The sequence below is a fragment of the Oncorhynchus mykiss genome, chromosome 3 (genome assembly GCF_013265735.2).
Source record: "Oncorhynchus mykiss isolate Arlee chromosome 3, USDA_OmykA_1.1, whole genome shotgun sequence".
In the NCBI taxonomy this organism is placed as follows: domain Eukaryota; kingdom Metazoa; phylum Chordata; class Actinopteri; order Salmoniformes; family Salmonidae; genus Oncorhynchus; species Oncorhynchus mykiss.
Window position 1 is genome coordinate 77,235,752 of NC_048567.1, and position 19,412 is coordinate 77,255,163.

A 19,412-nucleotide genomic window follows, 5' to 3' on the forward strand; every position below is an offset into this window, starting at 1 on the left:
GGAAAGCAGAAATGTCAGGTTGAAGGTTAATGTGGGGATGGCAAAAGAGATATTGGGGGTGTCATGACGTTGCCCTCTTGGGTACAGCGAGTACCATCCCCCTCTCTCTGTCTCCTACATATAGGCTGCTGTGGTCAGAGAGGTCGTAAATTCCTGGAGGAGTTGATCTCCTCATGGCCACAGTATAGAGACAGAGTGAATTTTCATAGAGAACAAAGGAATTTCTTCCACCTCACAGAACTTGAGGTCCGAACAACATTCATGTTCCGGAGAAGGTATAAAAGATTGGTGAAGAATCCAGCTACGAACTGGTCCGTTTGGTGCAATTTTGTGGAGCTCATGGGAGACGGTGCGGCCACATTACCATAACGCTGTTTATATAATAGCCTCAGATATGAGGTTTACATCTAATTGTTGTTTACATCTAATTGTCTAATTGAGTAAGGATGATACTGTTTGTAAAATAGTGTAATGTGATTTTGGACTTTTTAATGAAGGAAACTCCAATTCCCTTTTGAGTTTAACTAATTCAGAGGACCGCCCATGAGCCAGTTAGGGTCGAGCATCCTGGGACAGGCCTTTTCTGCAATTCCGAATAAAACCCCACCATGAGAATTTCTCAACAGACCATGTTTTTCTCCATTACGAGAGGACAAAGGTTGCAGACCAGCTTACCTTCGATAACGAGAGGGCTAAGGTTTGAGACCAGACTGCTGAATCTTTTAACCATCCCACATGGTTAAACTCTTAGACTATCGATACCGACAGAATAAGAACTTTGACATTAATTACTAGTCAGCAGCTAGGAATTCGGTATCATTGAACGCGAAGACCGACAACTGCCGAAACACCTATACATAACGACATGAATGAATGTCACTCTGAACTATCCATTCTAACCACGACAGAGAGAGAGAGAGAGAGACGGACAATTCTACAAAAGAAACAAACTTTTCAACAGTGATCAAGACGACACACGGAGCGTAAATAAATATATATTGATTGCAATTGTTCCCGAATGAGTAAGCATTCATGTGCAAAGGATTAGCATTTCAATTGTTATAATTATCACCTCTGTAGTGACTTCTCATCGGACTCCCACTTCCCTTTTGTCTAACAAGCCGCCATACCGGTTTAGCCCACTAGGGCACATTCCCCTATCATTTCTTGTAAGCGTATTTACTTTGTTTGTGTGTGCACAGTTACAGTTACAGTTACATGATGAATCAGTTTAATCGAGTAATAATAATTACAGAGAATCTTTGATAAAAACTAAGTCTTCAGTTGATGATAGTAAAGACACGACAGGGGTAACATATGTTACTGTTGAAATGCTAAACAACCCTAATGTCACACCCTGACCATAGTTTGCTTTGTATGTTTCTATGTTTTGGTTGGTCAGGGTGTGAGCTGAGTGGGCATTCTATGTTACATGTCTAGTTTGTCTAGTTCTATGTTTGGCCTGATATGGTTCTCAATCAGAGGCAGGTGTTCGTCATTGTCTCTGATTGGGAACCATATTTAGGTAGCTTGTTTGGTGTTGGGTTTTGTGGGTGATTGTCCTTGTTCCTGTCTCTGTGTTACTTTGCACCGGTATTAGGCTGTTTTGGTTTTTGTGTTACGTTTATTGTTTTTGTGTTTGATTCGTGTTTACTTTGTTTTATTAAACATGGATCGCAATAGCCACGCCGCATTTTGGTCTGACTCTCTTTCACATACAGAAAACCGTGACACTTAAGGGTGGAGTGTTTCCGCACGACACAGATAAAGCTTAATGGTGTTGGGGAGGGTGTGGTAGAAGTTGGTAGGGATTTGGAAAAAATCATGATTGATCGTACATTCCAGTACAGTAGGTGGCGGCATGCACTTAAACAGTTTGTTTGCGGACTGCCTTGACATCATAGAAGATGAAGACGAAGACGTGGAAGACAAAGAAATTAGTGCAGTTTGGAAGGTGCACGTGACATTAGCTGATTGAGTTGCGTCTGTTAGTAAAAAGCATCTTAATAAGCCTGTGTGTGAAGATCTTGAGTATAATTTAAAATGTTGCATCAAGTTGAAGGGGAGGGGGGATGAGGCAAAGATATGGTGCGTCTCCCACGTACACAACTCATTATTTCTTCGCCTCACACAAGTCAACAAAGTCGTTTTTTTTTTTAAACATCCATTGCAAATGATAGTTCCTCATTATTTGAAAAATCTTTCCAACACTCCCTGCCTCGATAATCACCAAGCCTCGGTGTGAAAGAGCATAATAACATGATCTGATGATCCCATATATCCAGTGGAAACGTCTTTAAAAAACAGCTTTCTGTCCCGAGATCGCTGGTGCAGGAACAATGTAGGGCTCAGAATAGGCTAGTTGATGCAATGTTGCTGAAAGCGACAGCTTTGGCCCACACCCTGTGATGATTTGATACAATGTTGAACTTCACTAGCAATAGCTCAAGTCAAGACATTTAGAAAGGGAGGCGGACAGGCAGAAAAGACAGATGAATGTGATCAAAAGAACCATCATTTTCATCAAATCAAATTGTATTTGTCACATACGCCGAATACAACAGATGTAGACCCTACCGTGAAATGCTTACTTACAAGCCCTTAACCAACAGTGCAGTTCAAGAAATAGAGTTAAGAAAATACTAAATAAAATAAAAAGTAACAGTAGAATGACAGAATGACAATAACGAGGCTATATACAGGGGGCCCGGTACCGAGTAAATGTGCGGAGTACAGGTTAGTCATGGTAATTTGTAGGTAGGGGTAAAGTGACTATGCATAGATAAACAGTGAGTAACAGTGTAAATAGTCTGCGTGGTCATTTGATTAATTGTTCAGCGGTCTTATAGGTTGGGGTAGAAGCTGTTAAGGAGCCTTTTGGACCTAGACTTGGTGCTCCGGTACTGCTTGCCATGCTGTAGCAGGGAGAATAGTCTAGCACTTGGGTGACTGAAGCCTTTGATTTATCATGGGCCCCATTTTTGGGCCTTCCTCTGACACCGCCTGGTATATAGATCCTGGATGGCAGGAAGCTTGGCCCCAGTGATGCACTGGGCCGAACGCACTACCCTTTGTAGCGCTTTACGGTCAAATACCGAGCAGTTGCCATACCATGCGAAGATGCAACCGGTCAGGATGCTCTTGATGGTGCAGTTGTTGAACTTTTTGAGGATCTGGGGACCCGTGCCTTCTTCACGACTGTCTTGGTGTATTTGGACCATGATAGTTTGTTGGTGATGTGGACACTAAGGAACTTGAAAGTCTCGACCGGTTCCACTTCAGCCCCGTCGATGTAACTGGGGGCATGTTTGTCCCTCCTTTTCCTGTAGTCCACGATCAGCTCCTTAGTCTTGCTCACATTGAGGGTGAGGTTGTTGGCCTGGCACCACACTGATAGGTCTTTGACCTCCTCCCTATAGGCTGTCTCGTCGTTGACGGTGCGACAGCCTGAGGATCAGTGTGTTGTTGCCTACCCTTACCACCTGGGGGCGTTAGTAAATCCAGGATCCTGTTGCAGAGAGAGGTGATCAGTTCCAGGGTCCTTAGCTTAGTGATGAGCTTTGTGGACACTATGGTGTTGAACGCTGAGCTGTAATTAATTAACAGCATTCTCACATAGGTGTTCCTTTTGTCCAGGTGGGAAAGGGCAGTATGGAGTGCGATTGAGATTGCGTCATCTGTGGCTCTGTTGCGGCGGTATGCAAATTGGAGTGGCTCTATGGATTCCGGGATGATGGTGTTGATGTTTCTTGATTGGAGTCCCCCTGTGGTAAATTCAATTGATTGAACATGATTTGGAAAGGCACACACCTGTTTATTTAAAGTCCCACAGTTGACAGTGCATGTCAAAGCAAAAACCAAGCCATGAGGTCGAAGAAATTGTCCGTAGACCTCCGAGACAGACATGTGTCGAGTCACAGATCTGGGAAAGGGTACCAAAAATATTATGCAGCATTAACGATCCCCAAGAACACAGTTGCCTCCATCGTTCTTAATTGGAAGAAGTTTGGAACCACCAAGACTGTTCCAAGACCAAACTGAGGAATCGGGGGAGAAGGGACTTGGTCAGGGAGGTGACCAAGAACCCGATGGTCACTCTGACAGAGCTCTAGAGTTCTTCTGTGAAGATGGGAGAACCTTCCAGATGGACGACCATCTCTGCAGCAATCCACCAATCAGGCCTTTATGGCAGAGTGGTCAGACGGAAGCCACTCCTCAGTAAAAGGCACATGACAGCCCTCTGTGTAGTTTTCCAAAAGGCACCTAAAGACTCTCAGACTATGAGAAACAAGATTTTCTGGTGTGATGAAACCAAGATTGAACTCTTTGGCCTGAATGCCAAGCGTCACGTCTGGAGCAAACCTTGCACCAGCCCTACGGTGAAGCATGGCATTGTCAGCATCATGCTGTGGGGATGTTTTAAAGCGGCATGGACCAGAAGACTAGTCAGGATCGAGGGAAAGATGAACGGAGCGAGCCTTGATGAAGACCTGCTCCAGAGCACTCAGGACCTCAGCCTTGGGCGAAGGTTCACCTTCCAACAAGACAACTACCCTAAGCACACAGCCAAGACAACGCAGGAGTGGCTTCGGGACAAGTCTCTGAATTTCCTTGAGTGGCTAGCCAGAGCCCGAACTAGAACCCGATCGAACATCTCTGAAGAGACCTGAAAATAGCAGTGCAGTGATGCTCCCCATCCAACCTGACAGAGCTTGAGATGATCTACATAGAGGAATGGGAGAAACTCCCCAAATACAGGTGTGCCAAGCTTGTAGTGTTATACCTAAGCAGACTCGAAGCTGTAATCACTGCCTAAAGTGATCCAACAAAGTACTGATTAAAGGGTCTGAATACCTATGTAAATGTTATGTTTTCATTTTTAATACATTTGCAAAAATGACTAAAAACCTGTTTTTGCTTTGTCGTTACGGCGTGTGTAGATTGATGAGGGGAAAAAAAACAATAAAATGTGGAAAAAGTTAAGGGGTCTGAATACTTTCCAAATGCGCTGTACGTACATATGGTGCTGCATATTGCGTTTTTTCGTGTTAAAAGAGAAACATCCAGATTTAGCTGCAATGCTTGCAGATGTGCCTAATATGCTGTGACCCTAATCAAAAAGTACACATTCTCACCACTGCTCGTTATTGAACCGGACACATGAAAGCAGTGCAATTGAAGTTTAGCCCTTTCTTGCAGTCAAATGACCTAGTGGCCTCATGGGTGGAATGTTATATATATATAAAAAACTGTTAAACGCCTAAAATCTGCTGTTTCTAGGTAAAACGGTTTTTCAAACGTTTTTTTATACATATATATAGTCTTCTGTGATGTACTTTATAAAGTGTAATATTAGGATGCAACACTCAAAATGAAATAAATTTGAACTCTATATCCTACATGGTCTTCTTTGTAAAAACCGTGTGTGTGAGGTGTACACTCTGTGTGACCCTGATTTAGCCCACTACAGTAAAAGGTTCATGCACCAACGCGAGCGCATCAGGCTGTAATTAGTAGATGACTCAAACTGTTGACTCATTTATACTCGCTTGTGTGCCCTATTTGGCCCGCGGGCCTTGACACATGTGCGCTAGCCTATTAGCCACGTTATGACTGACTTTTGATCATTGCCTCTTGCTAATTTGATTTTTATTGACATTCCCAACCTTAGTTAGAGTTGTCCATTTTCTTTGTTCAAAATATTGAGTGATTGAAACTGAAACAGTGCATCCCAATGGAGGCAGCAAACAATGTACCAGGTCAGCTGTGATTTACAACCTGATTGCATTATTTTTGGACTACCAAGAAATGTATTGGAGAATTCTATGAATCATGCGTTGAACGGCATATATCCATTCTGTAAACAATGCCTTAACTCTCCATCATGGGGCGGCAGGGTAGCCTAGTGGTTAGAGCGTTGGACTAGTAACCGGAAGGTTGCAAGTTCAAACCCCCGAGCTGTCGTTCTGCCCCTGAATAACCCACGTTCCTAGGCAGTCATTGAACATAAGAATGTGTTCTTAACTGACTTGCCTTAACTGACTTGCCTAGCTAAAGGTAAAATAAAAATCATGGCTTTTAAAACCTATAATAAAGTTGGACTTGAAGCATTTTTTTACTGATATTATGAGTCTGTTTTCATATCTGCAAAGTAGTTAAAACACTGTCAGTTCCACTTTAAAAAGACACATGTAATACTTGAGATAATAATTGAAGAATTTCATTCCAAAACAGTTGAAGTCGGATGTTTACATACACTTAGGTTGGAGTGATGCTCTTATGCAGTGCCACTTACAGTATGTGGCAAAAGTGCATTGATCTTAAGATAGCTAGGTGACACAACCACATATCATAGTCAAATACTGCCTGATATGGCAACTGCTCGGCCTCCGTACTCAAGGCACTACATAGGGTAGTGCGAACGGCCCAGTACATCACCGGGGCCAAGCTTCCTGTCATCCAGGACGTCTATACCAGGCAGTGTCAGAGGAAGGCCCTGAAAACTGTCAGTCTCCAGCCACCCTAGTCATAGACTGTTCTCTCTGCTACCACAAGGCAAGTGGTACCGGAGCGCCAAGTCTAGGTCCAAGAGGCTTCTAAACAGCTTCTACTCCCAAAGCCATAAGACTCATGAACATCTAGTCAAATGGCTACCCAGACTATTCACATTCATAAGTAAGCGCTTCATAAGTAAGCGCTTCACTGTTGTATTCGGTGCATGCGATTAATACAATTAGATTTGAAATACACAGGATACAAAAATTCCATTCCAGTTAAACAATGGATATATAAATGTAAAAAATATAAAAATACATTTTTCATACACATCTAAAATGTAAGAATAAAATAATCTGAGAAAAGTCATATTTTACACACACATAAAGGTTCTCATAACCAATCATTTCAGACAAAACAACACAAATGTGGAAAATTGGTGAACATAGCGTTTTGGATAAACTCATAAATTAATCATCCCTAGTACAAAGATAGGGAATATACAGAAAATCAATGCCATAAATGTTTCTAATTTGCTTTTCATTTGTCATTCAATAGTCCATTTTTTTCAGTGAATTCAGTGAATCTTCCCTCAGGAAGATTATCTAGATTCAGATCAAGAAAATGCAGAAATGTGACTGTCGGTCTGGAAAATGTATGAATCTTGTACTTGTGTTTCATTGAGGATCTTGTCTTGGTTTTAACAGGAAATGGCTTGAATGTGAAATGTGATATGAAGTTAGATGATAAACGGATTATATCCCAGCCATAGACAGTGTTGCAGTGTTGCTGATGGAAGCAAATCCCTCAGGAAGATTATCTAGATTCAGATCAAGAAAATGCAGAAATCCCAACAGGTGCAAAATGTGACTGTCGGTCTGGAAAATGTATGAATCTTACTCAGAATTGTTATGACACATACATACAGACAGACACATATTCCAGTTACCTTTCCTATCGTTTTATTTAGTTGCCTATTTATAACTGCATAGCACTGTAGTCGAACCTCAGAGGCTCGTAAAATGACTTATATGTGCAGGTAATGTGTTGACAACCTTGGAGTAATCAGATACATTATGGTTTGGCAACTCACCCTGATTCATGGAGGCTCAACACACTTCATACGGAGTTGTCTTCTAGATGCTCACTATTTGGAGTTGTCTTCTAGATGCTCACTATTTGGAGTTGTCTTCTAGATGCTCACTATTTGGAGTTGTCTTCTAGATGCTCACTATTTGGAGTTGTCTTCTAGATGCTCACTATTTGGAGTTGTCTTCTAGATGCTCACTATTTGGAGTTGTCTTCTAGATGCTCACTATTTGGAGTTTTCTTCTAGATGCTCACTATTCGGAGTTGTCTTCTAGATGCTCACTATTCGGAGTTGTCTTCTAGATGCTCACTATTTGGAGTTGTCTTCTAGATGCTCACTATTTGGAGTTGTCTTCTAGATGCTCACTATTTGGAGTTGTCTTCTAGATGCTCACTATTTGGAGTTGTCTTCTAGATGCTCACTATTTGGAGTTGTCTTCTAGATGCTCACTATTTGGAGTTGTCTTCTAGATGCTCACTATTTGGAGTTGTCTTCTAGATGCTCACTATTTGGAGTTGTCTTGTAGATGCTCACTATTTTGAGTTGTCTTCTAGATGCTCACTATTCGGAGTTTTCTTCTAGATGCTCACTATTCGGAGTTGTCTTCTAGATGCTCACTATTCGGAGTTGTCTTCTAGATGCTCACTATTCGGAGTTGTCTTCTAGATGCTCACTATTTGGAGTTGTCTTCTAGATGCTCACTATTTGGAGTTGTCTTCTAGATGCTCACTATTTGGAGTTGTTCACTATTTGCTTAAGATGAACATGACACGGGCAAAATGTCTGCCTCATATCGCACTATTGCAACGATTTGCTAAAGTTTTGCCCAGTTCAATCTGTAGACACAATAAGTTACAAATGTACACTCAAAGTGTACTCGTAACAAATTACAATATCTTTGTCATGATTTTACATGGTTGATTTACTCAGAAATAAAACCTTAAACACTCCTGTATAAATATTTAATATTACCTTGAAAAATGCAACTATATAATTCATCAAAATGTGATTTTAGGGTTAACATAAATGTCCCTGCCAACCAATAATTCACGGGTATGTGCCTATGCTTTAAACCCCACCATAAAACACTCCATTACATGTTGCAACTGAGTATGAATGTGTAGTGGCAGATTGAAAATTGACCACATATTCACATTCTGATAAAAGCACCTCATTAAGTTCAGACACATGGAGCACTTCACTTCAGTCACTCTCTGTTGCTTTCACCCCCTCTCTTCCTCCCCCCTTTCCATCCCACTTTTTCCTCTCTGTCTCTCTCTCTATCTCTCTCCCTGTCTCTTTCTCTGTCTCTCTCTCTTTCTCACTCAATCTCTCTCACTCAAGCTCTCTCTCTCCTCCCACCTTTCCATCCCACTTTTTCCTCTCTCTCTCTCTCTCTCTCTCTCTCTCTCTCTCTCTCTCTCTCTCTCTCTCTCTCTCTCTCTCTCTCTCCATCTCACATGAATCGCATGTGACAGCACTCAGACTAAGTCATCATAATAATAATTTTAACAGTATGTGCAGTTTCTACAAACATTACACCAGATTCCACTCCATGTGGCGCTTTTTAAATCCCCTGTTTTCTATGTGAATCACGCCTGTGGGTAAAAGATCCACCACCGTTTATTACACAAGTGGCATGGAAGCAGACAGGCGAATTAAACAACATCCGTTAGACTCACCCTGACAGCTTTGGCATCTTCACAAAGCTAAACACATCCATGTGCGCAGCAAACTGTGGTCTGTCCGTCCAAGGCTACAAATTGATCATCTACTTCAGGTAGCTGGCTCCATTGTCCCACTGTCTTTAGCGGTGGGGATAAATAATGCAGGGAGGAAAAAAAGCTGTAGCTTCCACAAGTCAGGTGGAGAGATTAGTCCTCTTGTCGGAGCTTCTGCACGGCTGAGTGATTGCTGTGTCCTCGCATCAGCGGCACAAATCCACAGCCTGTGGAAAAGGATCTGGTAGTGGCGCTTCCCTCGGCTACATCCTTCAAAGCATGCCTGGATCCGTTCGTTAAGCCACCTTCATTTAATTTCCATCACAGTGGAATGATGTGCAGGGGCCGCGCAGTAACAACCGCTTTGAAGAGACACGGCGTGAGGGAGAGCGAGGGAGAGGCGTGAGGGAGAGCGAGGGAGAGGTGCACACACACACAGAAAGAGAGAGAGGCAGACAGATAGAGTGAGGGGCGGGCAGGGAGAGAGGAAGAGAGAGAGAGATGGGATGTAGTGTGGCAGCTGGGGTTGTTGGGGGAAGCTGGGGTTGTTGGGGGAAGCTGGGGTTGTAGGGTGGAATCTGGGGTTGTTGGGGGAAGCTGGGGTTGTAGGGGGAAGCTGGGGTTGTAGGGGGAAGATGGGGTTGTTGGGGGAAGCTGGGGTTGTTGGGGGAAGTTGGGGTTGTTGGGGGAAGCTGGGGTTGTAGGGTGGAAGCTGGGGTTGTAGGGTGGAAGCTGGGGTTGTAGGGTGGAATCTGGGGTTGTAGGGGGAAGCTGGGGTTGTAGGGGGAAGCTGGGGTTGTTGGGGGAAGCTGGGGTTGTAGGGTGGAAGCTGGGGTTGTAGGGTGGAATCTGGGGTTGTAGGGGGAAGCTGGGGTTGTAGGGGGAAGCTGGGGTTGTAGGGTGGAATCTGGGGTTGTTGGGGGAAGCTGGGATTGTAGGGGGAAGCTGGGGTTGTAGGGGGAAGCTGGGGTTGTGGGGAGAATCTGGGGTTTTAGGGTGGAATCTGGAGTTGTTGGGGGAAGCTGGGGTTGTAGGGGGAAGCTGAGGTTGTAGGGTGGAAGCTAGGGTTATAGGGTGGAATCTGGGGTTGTTGGGGGAAGCTGGGGTTGTAGGGGGAAGCTGGGGTTGTAGAGTGGAAGCTGGGGTTGTTGGGGGAAGCTGGGGTTGTAGGGGGAAGCTGGGGTTGTAGGGGGAAGCTGGGGTTGTTGGGGGAAGCTGGGGTTGTAGGGGGAAGCTGGGGTTGTAGGAGGAAGCTGGAGTTGTAGAGGGAAGCTGTGGTTGTTGGGGGAAGCTGGGGTTGTAAGGGGGAAGCTGAGGTTGTTGGGGGAAGCTGGGGTTGTTGGGGGAAGTTGGGGTTGTTGGGGGAAGCTGGGGTTGTAAGGAGGAAGCTGGGGTTGTAGGGGGAAGCTGGGGTTGTTGGGGGAAGCTGGGGTTGTAGGGGGAATCTGGGGTTATAGGGTGGAATCTGGGTTTGTAGGGGGAAGCTGGGGTTATAGGGTGGAATCTGGGGTTGTTGGGGGAATCTGGGGTTGTAGGGGGAAGCTGAGGTTGTAGGGGGAAGCTGGGGTTGTAGGGGGAAGCTGGGGTTGTAGGGACACAAATCACTGCTGATGGATGCAGCCGGCTCCCTCGCATTGCTCCTCTTCTCTGGAAAGGACATTCTCATCAATTCCTCTAGAAAGGACATTCTCATCAATTCCTCTAGAAAGGACATTCTCATCAATTCCTCTAGAAAGGACATTCTCATCAATTCCTCTAGAAAGGACAGTTTCATCAATTCCTCCTGTCCTCTAGAAAGGACATGCTCATCAATTCCTGACATCATGTGTCGTGTTTTCAGAATGAAAGGAGATAGTGAAGGAGTATTCACAGCAGCAGTGTGGGTGTTGCTCAGCAGGGAGAGAAGAGGTGAAAGAGAGAGAGAGAGTGATGAACTAAACAGTAAAATGAGCACCAAGAACATAGAGGAGCAGAGGGACTAGAAGGGAAAGATAACCTGTCATTCTGCTCAGTGGCTGGACAGCCAAGGAATGGCCATATGAGAGGACATGACCATATGAGAGGACATGGCCATATGAGAGGACATGGCCATATGAGAGGACATGGCCATATGAGAGGACATGGCCATATGAGAGGACATGGCCATATGAGAGGACATGACCATATGAGAGGACATGGCCATATGAGAGGACATGGCCATATGAGAGGACATGGCCTTATGAGAGGGCATGGCCATATGAGAGGACATGGCCATATGAGAGGACATGGCCATATGAGAGGACATGGCCATATGAGAGGACATGGCCATATGAGAGGGCATGGCCATATGAGAGGACATGGCCATATGAGAGGGCATGGCCATATGAGAGGACATGGCCATATGAGAGGACATGGCCATATGAGAGGACATGGCCATATGAGAGGGCATGGCCTTATGAGAGGACATGGCCATATGAGAGGACATGGCCATATGAGAGGACATGGCCATATGAGAGGACATGGCCATATGAGAGGACATGGCCATATGAGAGGACATGGCCATATGAGAGGACATGGCCATATGAGAGGACATGGCCATATGAGAGGGCATGGCCATATGAGAGGACATGGCCATATGAGAGGATATAGCCATATGAGAGGACATGGCCATATGAGAGGACATGGCCATATGAGAGGGCATGGCCATATGAGAGGACATGGCCATATGAGAGGGCATGGCCATATGAGAGGACATGGCCATATGAGAGGACATGGCCATATGAGAGGACATGGCCATATGAGAGGGCATGGCCATATGAGAGGGCATGGCCATATGAGAGGGCATGGCCATATGAGAGGACATGGCCATATGAGAGGACATGGCCATATGAGAGGACATGGCCATATGAGAGGACACACTGACTGCCGTATTTAACCAGCCATGCTGGTTAAGTGTGCCTTGAATTCTAAATAGATCACTAATGTGTTATCCATATGTGTTTTTTTTATTACTTTTTTTAAAAGTCTACTTGGTAAATATGTTATTTTTCTTGAACTGCACTGTCGGTTAAGGGCTTGTAAGTGTCACGACTCCTATCGAAGGTGGCTCCCCTTCCTGTTCGGGTGGCGCTCAGCGGTCGTCGTCACCGGCTAACTAGCGGCCACTGATCCCTTTTCCCCCTGTTCTGTTTATTAGTTGCACCTGTGTTTAGTTTAGGATAATTGGCTGGGCTTTATTTACCAGCCGGCCCACCTGCTGGTTGTGTGGGATTATTTTCAGAGTACGTGTGGTCACGGTTGTCCGTGTCCGTGTGTGTGTATTTTTGCTGGACTGTTGAAGTTCCCCGTGTTTGGGGCGTTGGTTTGGGTTGGCGTCGTTTCACCGTTGTGGTGTAACTAAAGTAGCGCTAGCCTGAACTCTCTGCTTCCTGCGCCTGACTTCTTCCTCCACTACACCCCGGGCGTTACAGTAAGTAAGCATTTCACAGTAAATTCTACACTTGTTGTATTCGGCACATGTGGAAAATAAAGTTTGATTTGATTTGAGTCCTACATTGTAAACCCACTGAAATATTATATATTTTTTTGTACAGACCTCAGTCATGTTACATACAGTCATGTTACCTGGTGCTATTCAGTGCAGCTAACCTATTAGGTGGAGGATAATAAAATGAGGATGTGCGATTAATCAATGGTGCTCCTTTATTTCCTAGCCATTAAACGAGTCGGCAGCGTGTCAACTGCATTCTTCAAGCAATGGAGTCGTTTTTCGCATGTTGAGTTTGAATCTTTTCCATGTTTCCTACAATACCAGTCAAAAGTTATAGCACACCTACTCATTCAAGTGTTTTTCTATATTTTTTACTATTTTCTACAGTGTGGAATAGGAGTGAAGACATCAAAACTACAAAATAACACATGATGTAGTAACCAAAGAAGTGTTAAACAAATCAAAATATATTTTATATTTGAGATTCTTCAAAGTATCCACCCTTTGCCTTGATGACAGCTTTGCCCACTCTTGGAATTTTCTCAACCAGCTTCACCTGGAATGCTTTTCCAACAGTCTTAAAGGAGTTCCCACATATGCTGAGCACTTGTTGGCTGCATTTCCTTCACTTCCTTCAAACCATCTCAATTGGGTTGAGGTTGGGTGATTGTGGAGGCCAGGTCATCTGATGCAGCACTCCATCACTGTCCTTCTTGGTCAAATAGCCCTTACACAGCTTGGAGGTATGTTTTGGGCCATTGTTCTGTTGAAAAACCAATGATGGGATGGCATTTTGCTGCAGAATGCTGTGGTAGCCATGCTGGTTAAGTGTGCCTTGAATGCCTACACGCCTACAATGTAGAAAATAGTAAAAATAAAGAAAAACCCTTGAATGAGTAGGTGTGTCCGAACCTTTGACTGGTACTGTATATTCCAAGTAAAGGTTATTATATTCCATGTAAAGATTCCTATATTCCATGTAAAGGTTCCTATAATCCATGCAAAGGTTCCTATAATCCATGTAAAGGTTCCTATAATCCATGTAAAGGTTCCTATAATCCATGTAAAGGTTCCTATAATCCATGTAAAGGTTCCTATAATCCATGTAAAGGTTCCTATAATCCATGTAAAGGTTCCTATAATCCATGTAAAGGTTCCTATTTTCCATGTAAAGCCTTTGCTTTAAAAAAAAAAACATTTTCAGTATGGTCTACGGAATTCATCATGTTGATGGATGTGAGGATATTAGCAAAGGAAACATATTGGAATGTAGCCTATGCAACCTTGGAACAGACTCAAAGTACCCCAGAGTCAGCCCTCTGTGCATTCTCACATGCAAATGATGGATCACCGAATGTCTATTTTCCAATTGAGGAAGAATCACCCCTCATTAATTACAGTCTACACTACAGACTTGGCCCTTGTGTCAAATAGCACCTAGAAGCCCTTGATATCATTTGATCCATGGGGTTTAATACTACTTCATGTTGCCTCCGTCATGCTGATAAAATGACCTATTCTCCTTGTTAATGAAGGCTATCTATGCAGTCTCTGTCTCTCTCAATGTGCCATCATACACACAATGCACTAAGAAGTAGCTAAAATAAATCCTAGTCTACTTATAATGTCTTGTATTAAACCAGCTATGTAGATGAAGGCACCAGCCACTACCACGGTCTTTCCTTAACCTTTACCAAATAATTACATTCTCATCTGACACATGGGAGATTGGCTATACACTGAGTGTACAAAACATTAGGAGCACCTGCACTTTCCACAACATAGACAGACCCGGTGAATCCAGGTGAAAGCTATGATCCTTTATTGATGTCACTTGTTAAATCCAAGGGGAGGATTTTAAATTTGGATTTATAGATTTTAAAGCCTTGAGACAAATGGATTGTGTATGTGTGCCATTCAGAAGGTGAATGGTCAAGACAAAATATTGAGTTGTCTTTAAACGGGGCATGGTAGTAGGTGCAAGGTGCACCGGTTTGAGTGTGTCAAGAACTGCAACGCTGCTGGATTTTTTATGCTCTACAGTTTCCTGTGTATATCAAGAATGGTTCCCCAACCCTCAAAGGACACAACTGTGGAACACTATCGACACCTTGTAGAGTCCATGCGGGTAAAAGAGGGTGCAAGAGGGTGCAACTCAATATTAGGAAAGTGTTCCTAATGTGTTGTACACTCAGTGTATGTCAGTTATAGCTATTGACATTAAAGCAGACCAAGAGGGCACGATACCCCTATTTATTCATATATCCAACTCAGTTGGGTTGGAGGAAAAGTTGCAACTAATATGTAGGCCTGACAGAATATTAATCTCTTCAATAATATTATCCCACACTGGAATGTTAAATATAATATTGGATGCTTAGGCCAAGACATTTAAAACAATGTTTTGCAACCGTTCCCCTGCAGACACATAGCAACCATTCCATATTAAAATGCCACAGATTGTTAGTGTCTGGAGAGAGACTCAGAGTGCCTTTGCTAGGGGTGAGGCGTGCAATAAATAATGTTTGGTCCTCATGACTCATGACTAGGCTGCTGTCGTTAATGTAAGGCAGAAATGTACTTGATCAGAAAACCACATTGCCCATGTAGCGCTTCCACATCACTAAGGACTTAACACGGACCACACACACACAGATGTGAAGATGGCATGGCAGCGCCTCTTCCCCCTCAGGAGGCTGGAAAGATTTAGCGTGGGCCCTCGGATCCTCAAAAAGTTCTGCAGCTGCACCATCGAGAGCATCTGGACTGGCTGCATCACCGCTTGGTATGGCAAATGCACTGCCCTTGACCGCAAAGCACCACAAAAGAGGGTGGTGCGGACAGCCCAGTACATCACTAGGACCAAGTTGCTTTCCATTAAGGACATCTACAGTGCATCCAGAAGATTTTCAGACCCATTGACTTTTTCCACATGTTGTTACATTACAGCCTTATTCTAAAAATAAATAGTTTTTTTTTCCTCATCAGTCTACACACATTACCCCATAATGACTAAACTAAAACTGAAATTTAGACATTTTAGCTAATGTAAAAAGGTAAAAACTTAAATATCACATTTACATAAGTATTCAGACCCTTTACTCACCTTTGGCAACGATTACAGCCTTGAGTACTCTTGGGTATGACGCTACAAGCTTCTTCTCTGCAGATCGTCTCAAGTGCTGTCAAGTTGGAGAAGCGTCGCTGCACAGCTATGTTCGAAAGGGTTCAAGTCCGGGCTCTGGCTGGGCCACTCAAGAACATTCAGACACTTGTCCCGAAGCCGCTCCTGCGTTGTCTTGGCTGTGTGCTTAGAGTTGTTATCCTGTTGGAAGGTGAACCTTCACCCCATTCTGAGGTCCTGAGCGCTCTGGAGCAGGTTTTCATTAAGGATCTCTCTGTACTTTGCTCCCTTCAGGATCAAGGGAAAGATGACTACTCTCCCAGTCCCTGCCGCTGAAAAACATACCCACAGCATGATGTTGCCACCACCATGCTTCACAGTAGGAATGGTGCCAGGTTTCCTCCAGAGGTGATGCTTGGCATTCAGGCCAAATACTTCAATGTTGGTTTCACCAGACCAGACAATCTTGTTTCTCATGGTCTGAGAGTCATTTAAGTGCCTTTTTGGCAAGTGGGCTGTCATATGCCTTTTACTGAAGAGTGGCTTCCCTCTGGCCACTCTACCATAAAGACCTGATTGGTGGAGTCCTCAGAGATGGTTGTCCTTCTGGAAGGTTCTCCCATCTACACAGAGGAACTCTGGAGCTTTCAGAGTGACCTTTGTGTTCTTGGTCACCTCCCAGACCAAGTCCCTTCTCTCCCGATTGCTCAGTTGGGCCAGCTAGGAAGAGTCTTGGTAGTTCCAAACTTTTTCCATTTAAGAATAATGGAGGCCACTATGATCTTAGGGACCTTCAATGCTGCAGGATTATTTTTTTTTACTCTTCCAGAGATCTGTTCCTTGACACAATCCTGTCTCAGAGCTCTGTGGACAATTCCTTCGACCTCATGGCTTGGTTTATGCTCTGACATGTACTGTCAACTGTGGGATCTAATATAGACAGGTGTGTGCCTTTCCAAATTTTTATTTATTTTATTTATTTCACCTTTATTTAACCAGTTAGGCAAGTTGAGAACAAGTTCTCATTTACAATTGCGACCTGGCCAAGATAAAGCAAAGCAGTTCGACAGATACAACGACGCAGAGTTACACATGGAGTAAAACAAACATACAGTCAATAATACAGTATAAACAAGTCTATATACGATGTGAATAATGTCCAATCAATTGAATGTCCCACAACTGGACTCCAATCAAGTTGTAGAAACATCTCAAGGATGACTAATGGAAACAGGATGCACCTGAGCTCAATTTTGAGTCTCATAGCAAAGGGTCTGAATACTTATGTAAAAATAGGTTTTTCTGTTTTATAAATTTGCAAAAAATGTATAACCTGTGTTCGCTTTGTCATTATGGAGTATTGTGATGTCATTGTGGACTAGTGTGATGTCATTATGGAGTATTGTGATATCATTATGGAGTATTGTGATGTCATTAGGGAGTATTGTGATGTCATTATGGAGTATTGTGTGTATTTTGCTGAGATGTTTTATTGATTTAATCCATTTTAGAATAAGGCTGTAACTTAACAAAATGTGGAAAAAGAGGAAGGAGTCTGAATACTTTCTGGATGCACTATATACGAAGGGGTGTAAGAGGAAGGACCTAAAATTGCCTCCAGCCACCGAAGTTATAGACTGTTCACTCTGCTACTATCCAGTAAACAGTACCGGAGCATCGACTCTCGAACAAACAGCAAATCCATTCAGCATGCTATACATTTGGGACCAAATACTAAACTTTTGACTACTTTAATACACATAAATTAATTTGCCCTATTAATTTTGGTCTTCTAAAATGAAGGGGCTATGTACTAAATTGCTGTAATTTCTAAACAGTTCACCTAGTATGGATGAAAATACCCTCAAATAATTAAAGCTGTATAATATCAACAACAAGAAATTCCCCCTTGTGCTATTTAATTGCATTATTATTTTTTAATTCTGTATTGTTGGGAAAAACTCGTAAGTAAACATTTCCCGTTAAAGTCTACACCTGTTGTATTCGGAGCTTGTGACAATTAAAATGCTGATTTGATTTGAGACCTTGAGCCTCAGGAATCCTGATCCTCGAAGACTTTAACTTCTAAAGCTCATCAGTAACCAGTAAGGAAATATCTCATTCTGCAGACGGTTGGTCAATAAAATAAGGAAAGCACAGCATCTTAACAGGCTCACAGACACAACAGTGTGAAATATAGAGCCATAACCATTTTAGGAATATTTGGAGCAGATCATATTCAGGTCCCCCTTACAAAATAGTACAGTTATACTGCAACATTTCTGCAGTAAAGAAAACTGATATTTCGCACGCAGTATTTGCAGCATACTGCAGTAATACTGCACTCTAACTGTAGTTACACTGCAAAATTACTGCAGTAAAGAAAACTGTGATATTTCGGACGTAGTATTTGCAGCATACTGCAGTAATACTGCACTCTAACTGTAGTTACACTGCAAAATTACTGCAGTAAAGAAAACTGTGATATTTCGGACGCAGTATTTGCAGCATTCTGCAGTTATACTGTACTCTACAATATTTTTTTTTCGTAAGGCCCAAACACCCAGTGCATCTAGTACACCCAGATCAGATCAGTGAGTGGACCATGTCTGACAGCCTGCTTGATCTGCACACACTGTGTCCCATGGCTGTGGGAGAGAAGGAGAGACTCAGCGTATTTTGGGCTGTTTGTCTATTTGGGCCGCTGCCTGGCCCAGAGGCCAGCAGAGTGGCAGAGGATATTAAGGTCAGACAGGAGGACTTCTAGGGAGAGTGTGACCCAGGCCTCGAACCAATCAAAGCTTCCACTCTGATCCCTAACCTAGCTTCCTCTCTCCCTGAGCTCGTTTTAAAAAGAGCTGATTTCAGTCTTTGACGACACTGGGATATTAAAAATCCACCCTTGATAAGCTAAATTCTGCAAGTCCAGAGTTTGGCTCAAGTTGCTCGCTAAGAAAGCTAAAATAAGACCTATAAGCAGGAGGCTATGGAATAATCACATTGGGAATTTTAGCGTATAACAGTAATTTAAGAACAGCACATACTCACACTTATATAATCCCATTCAAGATATCAAAATGTTTCATTTGAGACCGATACTGCATCAGACTGTGAAGGAAAATAGTATTTGTACATGGTACTATGTATGTTTCTTGTTTTATGACAAACCGGGGCATAGGTCTAACACATTTTAATAAACAGATACTTCAGCTAGCAATATCATTGTGTGTAGTCATGCAAGGAATACGCCCCAACCACCCAGTGTGGGTGGCGCATTGCCTCAAGGGTAATGTAGTCTTAATGTAATTAACAAATGACAACATACAGTATCTCCCTTCTTTTAAAAGAAAACCGCTTTTCTCTGTAACTAAACATGGCACATATCAAATCTCATGCTAGAGTGTTTACTGAAGCCGTTGGACAGTGTTCTAACTGCTTTGTTCATCACTGGAAGCATTTCACACTTCGGGGATGTGATCCGGACGCTTCTCAGTCATTTGAGTGAATGGCTGA

General features: G+C 43.2%; 1 protein-coding gene across 2 annotated transcripts in view; it reads right to left on the minus strand.

The window, feature by feature from the left end:
* Positions 1-9,669, minus strand: part of LOC110520616 (FERM and PDZ domain-containing protein 4) — a 70,339-nt gene extending 60,670 nt beyond the window's left edge. For both annotated transcript variants that reach the window (XR_005051385.1, XM_036975241.1), the window contains exon 1: positions 9,268-9,669. Coding sequence is in view for 1 of the 2 variants with exons in the window: in XM_036975241.1 (XP_036831136.1) it covers positions 9,268-9,308 (41 nt within the window). In the remaining variant the exon portion in view is untranslated. The remainder of the gene's footprint in view (positions 1-9,267) is intronic.
* Positions 9,670-19,412: the final 9,743 nt, after the last annotated feature.